At 39.1% G+C, this 11,996-nt stretch overlaps 1 protein-coding gene across 2 annotated transcripts in view; it reads left to right on the top strand.

The window, feature by feature from the left end:
- The first annotated feature begins 120 nt into the window (after positions 1-120).
- Positions 121-11,996, top strand: part of LOC129192207 (ribosome quality control complex subunit NEMF-like) — a 17,586-nt gene continuing 5,710 nt past the window's right edge. The window contains exons 1-27 of one of the 2 annotated variants that reach the window (XR_008573383.1): positions 121-376; positions 511-579; positions 1,396-1,498; positions 1,726-1,851; positions 1,946-2,094; positions 3,629-3,696; positions 3,777-3,866; positions 3,949-4,022; positions 4,124-4,194; positions 4,469-4,544; positions 4,627-4,767; positions 4,832-5,040; positions 5,120-5,299; positions 7,403-7,466; positions 7,552-7,640; positions 7,731-7,834; positions 7,915-7,977; positions 8,064-8,176; positions 9,720-9,777; positions 9,854-9,912; positions 9,984-10,104; positions 10,170-10,356; positions 10,437-10,479; positions 10,559-10,608; positions 11,632-11,752; positions 11,817-11,894; positions 11,973-11,996. The exon at positions 11,973-11,996 is cut by the window's right edge and continues 171 nt beyond it. Coding sequence is in view for 1 of the 2 variants with exons in the window: in XM_054795974.1 (XP_054651949.1) it covers positions 318-376; positions 511-579; positions 1,396-1,498; positions 1,726-1,851; positions 1,946-2,094; positions 3,629-3,696; positions 3,777-3,866; positions 3,949-4,022; positions 4,124-4,194; positions 4,469-4,544; positions 4,627-4,767; positions 4,832-5,040; positions 5,120-5,299; positions 7,403-7,466; positions 7,552-7,640; positions 7,731-7,834; positions 7,915-7,977; positions 8,064-8,176; positions 9,720-9,777; positions 9,854-9,912; positions 9,984-10,104; positions 10,170-10,356; positions 10,437-10,479; positions 10,559-10,608; positions 11,632-11,752; positions 11,817-11,894; positions 11,973-11,996 (2,589 nt within the window). In the remaining variant the exon portion in view is untranslated. The remainder of the gene's footprint in view (positions 377-510; positions 580-1,395; positions 1,499-1,725; positions 1,852-1,945; positions 2,095-3,628; positions 3,697-3,776; positions 3,867-3,948; positions 4,023-4,123; positions 4,195-4,468; positions 4,545-4,626; positions 4,768-4,831; positions 5,041-5,119; positions 5,300-7,402; positions 7,467-7,551; positions 7,641-7,730; positions 7,835-7,914; positions 7,978-8,063; positions 8,177-9,719; positions 9,778-9,853; positions 9,913-9,983; positions 10,105-10,169; positions 10,357-10,436; positions 10,480-10,558; positions 10,609-11,631; positions 11,753-11,816; positions 11,895-11,972) is intronic. The other variant, XM_054795974.1, reaches the window with a different exon arrangement.

Genomic DNA, 11,996 nt, shown 5'->3' with positions numbered 1-11,996 from the left:
GCCATGCCAAACTGCGCATGCTCAGTAATGATCCGGCGAGTCTTATGATTTGCACGCTTCTCTCATTGTAACGCACAATTAAATTTGATTTTATCATTGTAACACAAATTAGTCAAACGTGGATTCGCAGGAGACATAAGAGCATTGAGTGCCGAGACAATACCACAACTAACTATAAGGTTTGCTCCACGTCGGCTTCCCTACTTGTATGCCTGACTGCGCATGCTCGATAATCATCCCCGATATGCTAAGTGTGACACAAGCTAGACTTATCATTTTTTATACGTTTTTCTCTTTTTAACACACAATAATTAAACATGAAAACACGATTCACCACAGCGGACATCAGGGCTGTTATCGCCGAGATAAATGCCAAGTAGGTGTCGTTTTCTGCCCCTAAACAAGCTAACTTGGTTCATCTGGGAGGTGCTAGCCAAAATGCTAACGTGTTTACGCTCGTTTCCACGCCATTCATTTCTGTTTTGTGTCTCTTTTCTTTTTCTTTGACAGCTACATCGGCATGAGAGTGAACAACGTGTACGACATCGACAACAAGACGTACCTCATTCGGCTACAAAAGTAAGGACCTCGCTATAACACATTCATTACGCTAGATGTGTGTTCTTTTAAGAAGTTTACTACTGTACTGCATAATGCGGTGACGTTAACATAGGTGTAAAGCTGTGATGACGATTATGACCTGTTCCAATATAGCACATGTATGGTTTTATTAACCAAGTTTCAATATCGATGGACACCGTCAAATAGATTAATAGAACAATATTGTGATTGCAGTTTCCATTGGTGTAGTCATAACGATAGCTGTGTCTTAATGTTAATACTGTTGCACATAATTCAGTGCACGCTACAACCACAGTAATAAACACGCTGTTAAGCAACATGGGAAAAAATGATCTGGTCAAAATCATATTTGCAGTTACTGTATACACTATTGTATCAAAAAATATATACACCACTCACAAAAATTGAGGGATATTCGGCTTTTAGGTGAACTGTCCAACTCTTCAATACTTAAGTACATTTTGCCAAAATTGTTCTCAGACAAGCAGCTCAGTTGCAAATTTCACAACAGGTGTGTGATCTGTGAATCCTGTATGATGCCTGTGTTGAGTGAGCAATTGTTAGGGGTTGTCTTAGTCTCAAGTCAAAATGTGAAGAGCTTGATGAAGACGACTGTTTAAATATAATATTTAATATGTTTAGATAGTAATATTAATTGCTCGCACACCTGTTGTAAAATTTGCCTTTTTGTGAGTAGAAGAACACTTGAGGTAAAAAGTTTCAATCACAACTAAGCATTATTATCTTTGTAAAGGCAAGAGTTTTGATACAGTTGTTGTATTGGATCACATGGGATGTATCTGTGTTGAAAAGGCCTGACAGCAAAGCCGTTCTGCTGCTTGAATCTGGCATCCGGATCCACTCCACAGACTTCGAATGGCCGAAGAACATGATGCCTTCAGGCTTTGCAATGAAAGTAAGAAGCCAATGTTGTTTCAAACAGGCTTATTTACCCTGGTACTTGTGTTTGATTGTGTGAGTGCGGAGTTTAAAGGGACCCTTTCATGTCATGTAGCACAGGATTATTTTAAACATATACTGTACAGAAGTCTGAAAAGTTGGAATTGTCGGATAGGGTCCCGTTTCAAGACAATTTTCTCAAGGTATTCTGCATGTGAATATTTAAAGGCCCTGTCCTTTTAGTGCCGCAAGCACCTGAAGACGCGACGGCTGACACAGGTGAAGCAGCTCGGGATCGACAGGATCGTCGACATCCAGTTTGGCTCTGACGAGGCCGCCTATCACCTCATCGTAGAACTCTATGACCGGGTAAGAAGATGTCATACGCTCTAACACACAATCCAGTATACACAATAAGTTAGTGTGCTACAGTATATGTTGTATGTCTACATCCAATCTGCAGGGTAACATCGTTCTTACAGACTACGAGTACACCATTTTGAACCTGCTGCGATTTCGTACAGCCGAGGCGGAAGACGTCAAGATCGCCGTGCGGGAGCGGTACCCTGTGGAGAGCGCTCGTCCCCCAGAACCACTCATCACTCTAGAAAGGTAATTTTTTTGGTTAACAGACTACGGATGTCCGAATCCACATTTTTTGGCTTTTTTTTTTTTTGATAGTCTTTCCGAGCCAATCCGGTACCGATCCTTCTTTTGTTACAAACATGAATTTGTGGAATTGAATATGGTTATGAAAATAGCTCTTCAAAGCATTAAAAATAATGCAACCAAAGTATTGCTGAATTTACTTTTTTATTACACAGCATGACCGACAGTATTTTTTGGCTTTTGTAGCAAATCTCTGTGATTCAGGGCCAATAAAAGATCCAATAAAAGTCCATCCAATAAAAATCAAATTGGACAAAATACTTTTAGGGTACAACTAATAATTTGACATGGCTATAGATCAATTCATGGCATGATTTAGAATATGACTTTTTAAAAAAAAATTTTTTAAGCAAACTCTCTTCAACGCAATAGTAATTTATTGACGGGCCCTAGTATAAACAACCAGCGATTACAGCGGCATTTCTCTTGCAAGCTCCCCGCACCATGACACAGCAGTCCGGGCACAGTGAGGGTGAACTACCGCTGCAGCTAGGGAGCCGAATATTCAACGTTCAACGTGAAACTACCTTCACCACGGTACACCGCGGACATTTCTGCATGGTGGCGTTGCATTTTCTTCTTCTTGTGGGTGGCACGAGTCAATTGGCAACCAGCTTTGAGGCCCATTACTGCACCTACTGTGTTGGAGTGTGGGCCAGAGTTCCGAATGTTATACAGCAACCGGATTGGCCTGATCTCATGGCGGAAGCCGATATTATCCGACCTTCAAAATACAGCAGATCGGCAGCCGATCCTGAAGATCGGATGGGGACATCCCTATCGCTGACTTGGCATCAGCTTTAATCTGTTCTATTTACTCATATAAAGGCCAGAGTGTTCAGTTACTCAACTGCAGAGAGTAGAAGGTGTCTATTGGGGGTAAGACTTCATTGGAGGGAGATACCATTTATTTGTACAGATACATTTTTGTAATAATATTTAACTAGCTAGGTATTTAATATTTCAAAATAATGACACTCAATTTCTAAATACAGTATACATGTGTATTTCAGTTTTACTATGTATTACAATAAATAATATATAAAGCATTATATACTGTATTATATATCTTTTATTATCTATTATCTTTTATTTCCAAATAAATAATATATGTATGTATATATATATATAATGTTTTTAATTCAGAAATATTTTTAAGAAAATATTTGTATTTTTTTAAATTTCAAAAGTATTTCAGAAAATATTTACAAAAGCATACAAAAATGAAAAAACAATCAGCCATTTAGAAATGCATGCTTTTTATGCAACGATGACAATATACATATATTATTTTGTAATACGACCTGAGTCACTGTTAATTTACAGTAATTACAGCCTCCTATTTCTTATTTTCTGAGCGGTAACATAGGTGTCTATTTTGAGGTGTGGTGTGTAAAATGCACCTGGCAATTAATTGGGGCATGGCATGTATTTAAATGGAAGCCACTATTATCGTCTTTTTACATTTTTTACGTAGACTGACTGAAATCATCAGCAAAGCAACAAATGGAGAGCAAGTGAAAAGGGTGCTGAACCCTCACCTTCGTAAGTAACCATTGACAACATGATTAATTTGACTACCTTCAAATGAAATATATTTTATGGTATTTTCTGACCTTCCACAGCTTATGGAGCCGCCGTGATAGAACATTGTTTAATGGAAGCTGGACTGCCGGGCTCAGTCAAAGTTGACAGTCAAGTGGCGGCTTCTCAAGGTATGTCAAGATGAACTTACTGTTGTATGTGTATGCAATTTTTTTTCTTTATTTTAATATTTCATATTTATATTTTTTGAAGTTGCACCTAAAATCCTGGAAGCCCTGGAAATTGCTGAGATGTACATGGAAAAAGCAGAGAACTTTAGCGGCAAAGTATGAGATGTGCTTTTTTTTTTTTTTTTTTTAATATTTGATCTTGCCTCCCACACCTCCATGTATTTTGTTTTATTACCGTATTCTTTGCTTTATTGAAGGGCTTCATCATTCAAAAGAGGGAGAAGAAACCAAGCTCAACTCCAGGGAAAGCCAGCGAAGAGCTTCTCACGTAAGTCACATCACACAACGCTATGTCCTTTAACTCTGCATAATGGTATGCTATGCTTAAGTGCTTGTGAATATTCTCATAGTGTATGCTCAAGTGTGTATAATAAAGGCTCATTTTTGAGAGGCATCATATGATAAAAAATAAAAATGTTCATCTAACATGTAACAGCAATATTAGTTACAGTATATGTAGTATGTGATATTACACTTTGGTCGCTGATAAGTTGCACATAAACAGACAAATCAACCCTAATAACAATTTATGCTTTATACAGTTACGATGAATTTCATCCGTTCCTCTTTGCCCAACATTTAAAAAGCCCCTACTTGGAGTTTGATACTTTTAACAAGGTAAATACTACTCATGTATCACATTGGGCTAATTTCCACTGTTCTTCTGCTGCAGTGATCTGTTGTGATGGTGTTTTCTCAGGCAGTGGATGAGTTTTTCTCCAAGATGGAGAGCCAGAAGATCGACATGAAGGCTTTGCAGCAAGAGAAGCAAGCATGGAAGAAGCTGGAGAATGTCAAGAGGGACCATGAGCAAAGACTGGAGGCCTTGCATCAAGTTCAGGTAAAGCCATGATGCCAACTTGGAAAGTGAAGTTGTGGTGAGACACGCTATTCGTGCCTCACAGGAAGTGGACAGAGTGAAAGGTGAGCTCGTGGAGATGAACCTGACCGTGGTGGAGAGGGCGCTGCAGGTGATCCGCAGCGCTCTAGCCAACCAGGTGGACTGGACGGAGATCGGTGTGCTCGTCAAAGAAGCGCAAGCCGCCGGTGACCCTGTGGCGTGTGCCATCAAGGAGCTGAAGCTGCAGACCAATCACATGACCATGCTTTTAAAGTGAGACCCTAAATTGTCCAGAATTAGTGCACAACAAAAGGACCAACACCCTTTTTTTTTTTTTTTTTTTTAAATCTAGGAATCCTTACATTACTGAGGAAGAGCAGGAGGAGGAAGTGTTGAAGGAGCCCAATGAAGAGAAGGAGAAGAAATTCAAAAACAAAAACAAAGACAAAGGACAGAACAAGAACCTGCAGAGGAACAAGCCCATGTTGGTTGATGTGGATCTTGGCCTGTCAGCCTACGCCAATGCCAAAAAGTAAGGGTACCAGTAGTTTAAGTACAGTAGATCTCCTGACTCACTGGGGTTACAGTCCCAAGACCCGATATGAATACTGGATGCATCCATAAAAATGCCTATTTTTGACACTCAAGCCATTTAATATGCCTCACACATATATTAAATGCATTTTAATTTGTAACATGTATAGCTACTCACCACTAATAATTGACAACCAAAGATGATCCAACAGATGGAATCTCAGTCACGGTCTATCCTTTAGCTTGGTGGTCAGGTTACCGAACCAACCGTGCATCCGTCTCTTGTGGCAGCCTATTTTTTCAGAAAGAGACAGCACGAATGTGTGTGTTTTCCACCAAATTAAAAGATAATACAGTATAAAAATATATTTTCAGTAAGAAATAGGCAACTATGCAGGGCTGCGTATGGTGACCCGCAAGTAGGCGGTGATCCGCTTTTAGATCGTAGCTATCTAGCTATTCCAGCAGCAGCATACATCAAGAGAATTGCATTCATCTCCCTGGACTTGTGCAGCCGCTTGTTGCGAGGCAAAATGAATGATGTTCAATCATTTTTGCTCCAACGCCCAATGAAACGACACACAGGGCCAGCTGTGTCACACCTCAGAGAAACAGGGAGGGTCGGCAGCAACACAGTAAAGACATTGTTCTTACAATATAGCACTGTTTATTTACTTAGAGTACCAGATGTGTATTAGTGGTAAGGTGTTTATTAGTCGGGAGGTCTATTTGTACAATGCAGTTTTATAAAGAAAAAAAAAATCAATTTTTTTCCACAAATAAATAATCACACTGAATTAAAATAAAATAGATTTTGCAAAAATATTATGTCTATTGGGTTGAGGCCTTTATTTGCAAAAATGTTTTATCATCTTAAAATAAGACCTCTTTAAAAAATCATCATCATACTTAATATAAATAATATATATGTTTGATATATAATATAACATATACTGTATTATATGCTATATAGTAGATTTTTTGCTAATCATAAACTGATTGTTCTCCCCACAATGTGCAGCAGCACTTGCTTTTTAAACTCCACCATAAACATCAGCTTTCCAGGTGCCACATCAGTGTGTGTTTTGTTGCGTCAAGAGCAGACTTTTTCCACCGAGGGCCACATTCTGAAAAATGAAAGGATGCAGGGGCCACTTTGATATTTTGTCAACCCACACATTGTGATATGCTAAGAAGCTAAATGTAGCCCAAGAAAAAACTGCATTTCAGCATTGTAATATACTGGAAGTGAAAGGCTACTAAAAATGACGAGTTTTTGAGTTTATTCTTGTAAAACTGCGACTTTTGTTCTTCATTTGATTATGACTTTTTTTCTTAATATTTTGACTTTATTCCTGTAAAAATTACAGCTGTTTTTTTTTTCCATTTCTGCTGTTAAATTTAAATTGTTTAAATTTAAATGTTAAATTTCCCAACTATTTCATTTCAGCTTCCCTCTTTTAAGTGTTTTTCTTGTAATGATAACTTTATATCATAAAAAAAGTATTTTTTCTTTATTTCAACATTGTTACTAAAATTATATTTTTCCAAATTTTACAAGTTTATTCTCATACAATTGCCACTTTTTTCTCATTAGAAAACTCTTTTTTTCTCTTCATATTTTGACTTTACATTGCTGTTTTCCATTTCTGCTGTTTTTTTTTTTTTTCATTTTCCAAATATTTCAAATTTCTTCCTGCATATTTTCTTCTCCTAATATTTATAGTTATAAATTTTCCCCCAACCTAACTTTATTCATTGTTTTTGAAAAATATTATTTAATACTTTAATATAAATATTATTTAATGCTTTAATATTTCAACTTCATGCTACTAAAAGGACATTTTTCATCTTACTATTACTTTATTCTTGTGAAATTATGGCTTTTTTTCCTTGCTAGATTGCAACTCTTCTCTTAAATAAATATTTGGACTTTCTAATTTTTGCTGCTGGTATTTTATTTTTTTTTTTTAGTTTTCTTGTTAAATTACATTTTTAGACTGTTGCAGACCGATAAAATCACAGCTGTGGGCTGCAAATGACCCTTGGGCCGCACTTTTCTAGAGCATCGTAGTAAAGGTTATGATATGTATCGTTTAAGGTACTACGACTGCAAGCGCAGTGCCGAGAAGAAGGAGCAGAAAACAATCCAGGCATCAGTTAAGGTAAGAAAGTTTCCGGCTCTGCCGTTATCTCGCTCCAAACCCACAGTCACTACTCACTGAAAATGCTCCACTGACTTCATTCAAGGCCATGAAATCCGCAGAGAAAAGAACCCAGCAAACCCTGAAAGAAGTCCAGACGGTGACCACCATTCAGAAGGCCAGGAAGCTTTACTGGTGGGTGACTGCTCCACAGCTGCTGATTGCTCTTATTTATTTCTTATTTAGTGTCCAGTTGATCCTCTTTGTCGTTCTCCTATTTGGTAGGTTTGAGAAGTTCCTGTGGTTCATCACCTCTGAGAACTACCTCGTCATCGCAGGAAGGGACCAGCAGCAGAACGAGATGATCGTCAAGCGCTACCTGCGGGCCGGTAAGGAAGGACCACAGGTTTTAAATTCAGAGGTCATACGCTCTCTTAATTCATCTTTACAATTTGGCGCTGGATGCTAGGCGACATCTATGTCCATGCTGACCTCCACGGTGCAACCAGCTGCATTATCAAAAACCCCACAGGTCAGCTTGCCTGTCTCTCGATTGTCCACACCCAGAATTTAGGAAATTTGGGGGATTTATAATTGACGTGTTCATCTTTGCTCCAGGTAATCCCATGCCCCCTCGCACCCTGACAGAGGCGGGCACCATGGCTGTGTGCTACAGTGCCGCCTGGGATGCTAAGATCGTCACCAGTGCTTGGTGGGTCCACCATCATCAGGTGAGTTGAGGATAACAAGAAGTTAACTTCTTTGTTTATTGTATTTATTTCTTATATATGTCAAGGGTGCTGGAAGTGCGGCCCGGGGGCCATTTCTGACCCACGGTTCATATTTTGTTGGACTGCGGCCCATTGTAAAAATAAAATAAAATGTAAAAAAAAAAAAAGCAGCAACAAAATTTAGCAAAAAATGATACTATTGAATAATAGTAACACAAAGCTTTGTCTTAAAATTCTTTTTAAAGTTTATTTTTAGAGAAAAAAAATACACTTAAAAAAAAAGAAGTTTTTTTTAATAAAATTATATAAGGTTGTCCGATAATTATCGGCCTGATAGTGGCATAAAAATGTGATATCGGCCAACATCAGTATCGTTTTTTTCCCTACATTCACAGCCGATGTAGCTTTGAGCACCAACCTCGCTAAATGTCATCATTGCTGAATGATGTAGTTAATACTGTGCTGCTTACAAGCCTGTGAAGAAGAAGTAACTCTTTATTTAGCAAGCAGATAAGACACTACCAACGAATAATGCTGAATAATCAACAACTATGTGAGCCCCAAACATGAAGTGATCTTGTCAAAACCATAAACGTAGACGCCGCATCGAGCGCTGAGCCTTAACGTCAACATCGCTGCCATATTGGAAAAATAAGAATATCAAATAAAAACATGAAAGTTATCAATCAAAATTCAATCTTTCCAAAAATAACATAAATCAAGGCACAAGAAACACAAATGTATTCTTATATAAAATATGTAACACGGTACATGAAAGATCTACTCAGAGATGGGTGGAGTAGCCAACAAAACAACTGTACTCATTTAAAAATATTGTTACTTTACAACAATTTTACTCAAGAAAAAAATATGTGATGTTACGCATATCGGCATATCGGAATCGGAAATTGAGAGTTGGACAATATCGGCATTTCGGTTATCAGCAAAAAAGCCAATATCGGGCATCCCTAAATTACATGTATAGTAATAATATTTTATAACAAAAAAATCGTGACGTAATATACAATAATGTAAAATACACAATACAATATATAATAATGTTATTAAATGAAAATCTAACTTTTACCTCTGGAATGCATGTTAGAACTAATACCAATAATACAATTAAAGATGTGTCCCAAATTTAATCACATTTAAAAAAATTCTGATGTGTTTTTAGAAAATATTTGACGATATACATTTGACAACATAAAATTTAAATATTGATACGGTGGCAAAATACTCAGATAACCTTCAACCCAGCGGGGGAAAAATGTGATTTACTATTATTCATGGACCACAAAGTAAAAATGCGTGAATTTTTAATGTTGTATTTTCAAAATCTAAAATTTTTTTTTTTAAATAGTTTGCTTGTTGAATGCAGATATTAAGAGTATGTTCATGAAGTTAATGCGATTAAATGGAAACATGTGCATTATAGCAGAAAATAAACTTTTATTAGTGCGGTATAATGATAAATAATTCGTGTAAAATGATGAAAATGTGTGTGAACTCTTTTTGGTGACACAAACCGATGTTGTAGGTGTCCAAAACTGCTCCTACAGGAGAGTACCTGACCACTGGTAGCTTCATGATTAGAGGTATGATACGTTAATTCCCACGTTTAACACCTTTACTAAACAAACTAATGAATGAATGCTTATTTTTTCTCCTCAGGGAAGAAAAACTATCTTCCGCCTTCCTACTTGATTATGGGCTTTGGCTTCCTCTTCAAGGTAAAGCCCCAAAGCCTGTACTGTATGTTAGAGTATGTCCATCCAACATTTCGGATGCCCCACTCTTTCAGGTCGACGAGCAGTGCGTGTTTCGGCACAGAGGCGAGCGTAAGGTGAAAACGGTGGAGGAGGATGTGGAGGAAGTGGCGTCCAGAACCGCTGAGCTGTTGGAGGAAGGGGAGGAGCTGATTGGTGTGTGTTCATTGCCGTGGTATTAGCATGCTAGCATCAGAAGACTGAGTGTGCTGCCCTCGCAGGGGACGATAGCGGCGCCGAGGACGAAGCAGGCGGAGATGAGGAGGTGGGAAATGGCGATGGCAATGCACCGCAAACGGGGCAGGCGGGCGATAACGGCTCAGAGTTTGAGGAGATCAAAGAGGAAGGAAGTGAAGAATTGAGCTACCCTGATACGACCATCGCCCTCACTCACTTGCAACCCAACAGGTGCTGAAAAGCATCTTACAAGCAGCGCCTTCTAGGCACATCCCGTCAGGGTAACTTTTTTTTTTTTTTTTTTTTACCAGGAACTCCCAGAACCTCTTCTTCAAAAAGGAAGAGCCCCCTCAGGTTCCCATCTTTCTTTGAACCACATTTTCCCTCATGTGTGTCTTAAAGACGCATGACCTTACATTGAACATCCCTCCAGGCTGATGTCCACTTGCTAGGGAAGAAGCACATGACGGCGAAACAGAGACGGTGAGTAGTTTGCATTCCTGTAGGTGCTTAAAAATAGTGGAGCTCATGTTTTTTTTTTCCCCACATAAGCTTGAGAAAAATAAAGAAAACACCACTGCTAACTTGAGCGATGAGCCCCTGTCAAACCTTAAACCCTAGTCACACACAGAATGAGCCAGAATGCCGTCGGAATGAAAATTCTCGGTTTATTCCTGATTTAAAGGGTATTGTAAAAATTCTCACTGCATTCTGGGTGCATTCTAAATATTAGCGTCCATTCTTGTGGCCGGCCTGAATGTTTTTAGCATGTTAAAAACTTCAGGCATGGATTCGAAGTTGAAAAATATCGAACGGCATTCGAAAGGTATTCTGACTGAAGTCTGACTGCATTCTAAAGATTCTTGCAGTATTCTAAATATTCTTAAACAGCATTCCAAACGTTCTGATCGCGTTTTAATTAAAAAAAACGCAGCCAGCTGCCGCTATAACGTCACTATTAAGTGTCACCTTATTCACATCACCGCCAAGGAAAAAAGGAGCCAAGTGAACTCCAACAGCGGCGATTGGCGTGGACAGTGCAGAGATGCTGAAAAGAGGTTGGAAGCAAACAAGCTCCCGGAAGCGTCACTCGCCACTTCTGCATCGCCGATTTGCATCACGTCATGTCGCCAGGAAAAAAAGGAACCAATCTTACCACCGGCCGCCGTCCTGCACAGTACAAACCATATTTTGCATTGGAGAAACAAAATGTTACAAATAGTGATCGTTATGTATCTTCTGCCATCTAGTGGTAGAGCATTTAATTGTTCTGCCTGTCACTACTGTAAATGTTGCTGGTTTAGATGGAAACAAAAGACACATTACTTGTAGTACATAAATAATCATTTTCGGACCAAGTAAGTCAAATCGGATCATTTCCGGCGGCACACCTGTTGATCTCTCACGGCACACTAACTTTGTGTGGCACAGCAGTTGGGAATCACTCCCCTTGACTGTACAGGTGGCCATCCTTTCATGTTTTTGTCTTCTGACGTTTTTTGCTAGAGACGAAAAGAAGAAGAAGCAGAAACAGGAGGAAGTGGCCGACCCCGACAACACTGACGTGGACCCCAGCTCCAAAAGTAGCGCAGGCCCCTCCCAGGCGCCGCTGAAGAGAGGCCAGAAGGTTGTTAGACTGGTTGTGGGGTCTGTCAATCGTGGAAGTCTTACATGTGCTACCATTGCCGCAGAACAAGCTGAAGAAGATCAAAGAAAAGTACAAGGACCAGGATGAGGAGGACCGCGAGCTTATGATGCAGCTGCTAGGGGTGGGTGTGGCTACACACACACACACACACACACACACACACACACTTGTGAGCAAGTCTAATGTCTCCTTTTCTTAGTCGGCTGGTTCCGCAAAGGAAGAG

This window comes from Dunckerocampus dactyliophorus, chromosome 13, assembly GCF_027744805.1.
Source record: "Dunckerocampus dactyliophorus isolate RoL2022-P2 chromosome 13, RoL_Ddac_1.1, whole genome shotgun sequence".
NCBI lineage: Eukaryota > Metazoa > Chordata > Actinopteri > Syngnathiformes > Syngnathidae > Dunckerocampus > Dunckerocampus dactyliophorus.
The sequence above is the reverse complement of the archived record's forward strand: the minus strand, read 5'-3'. Positions and strand labels throughout refer to the sequence as shown.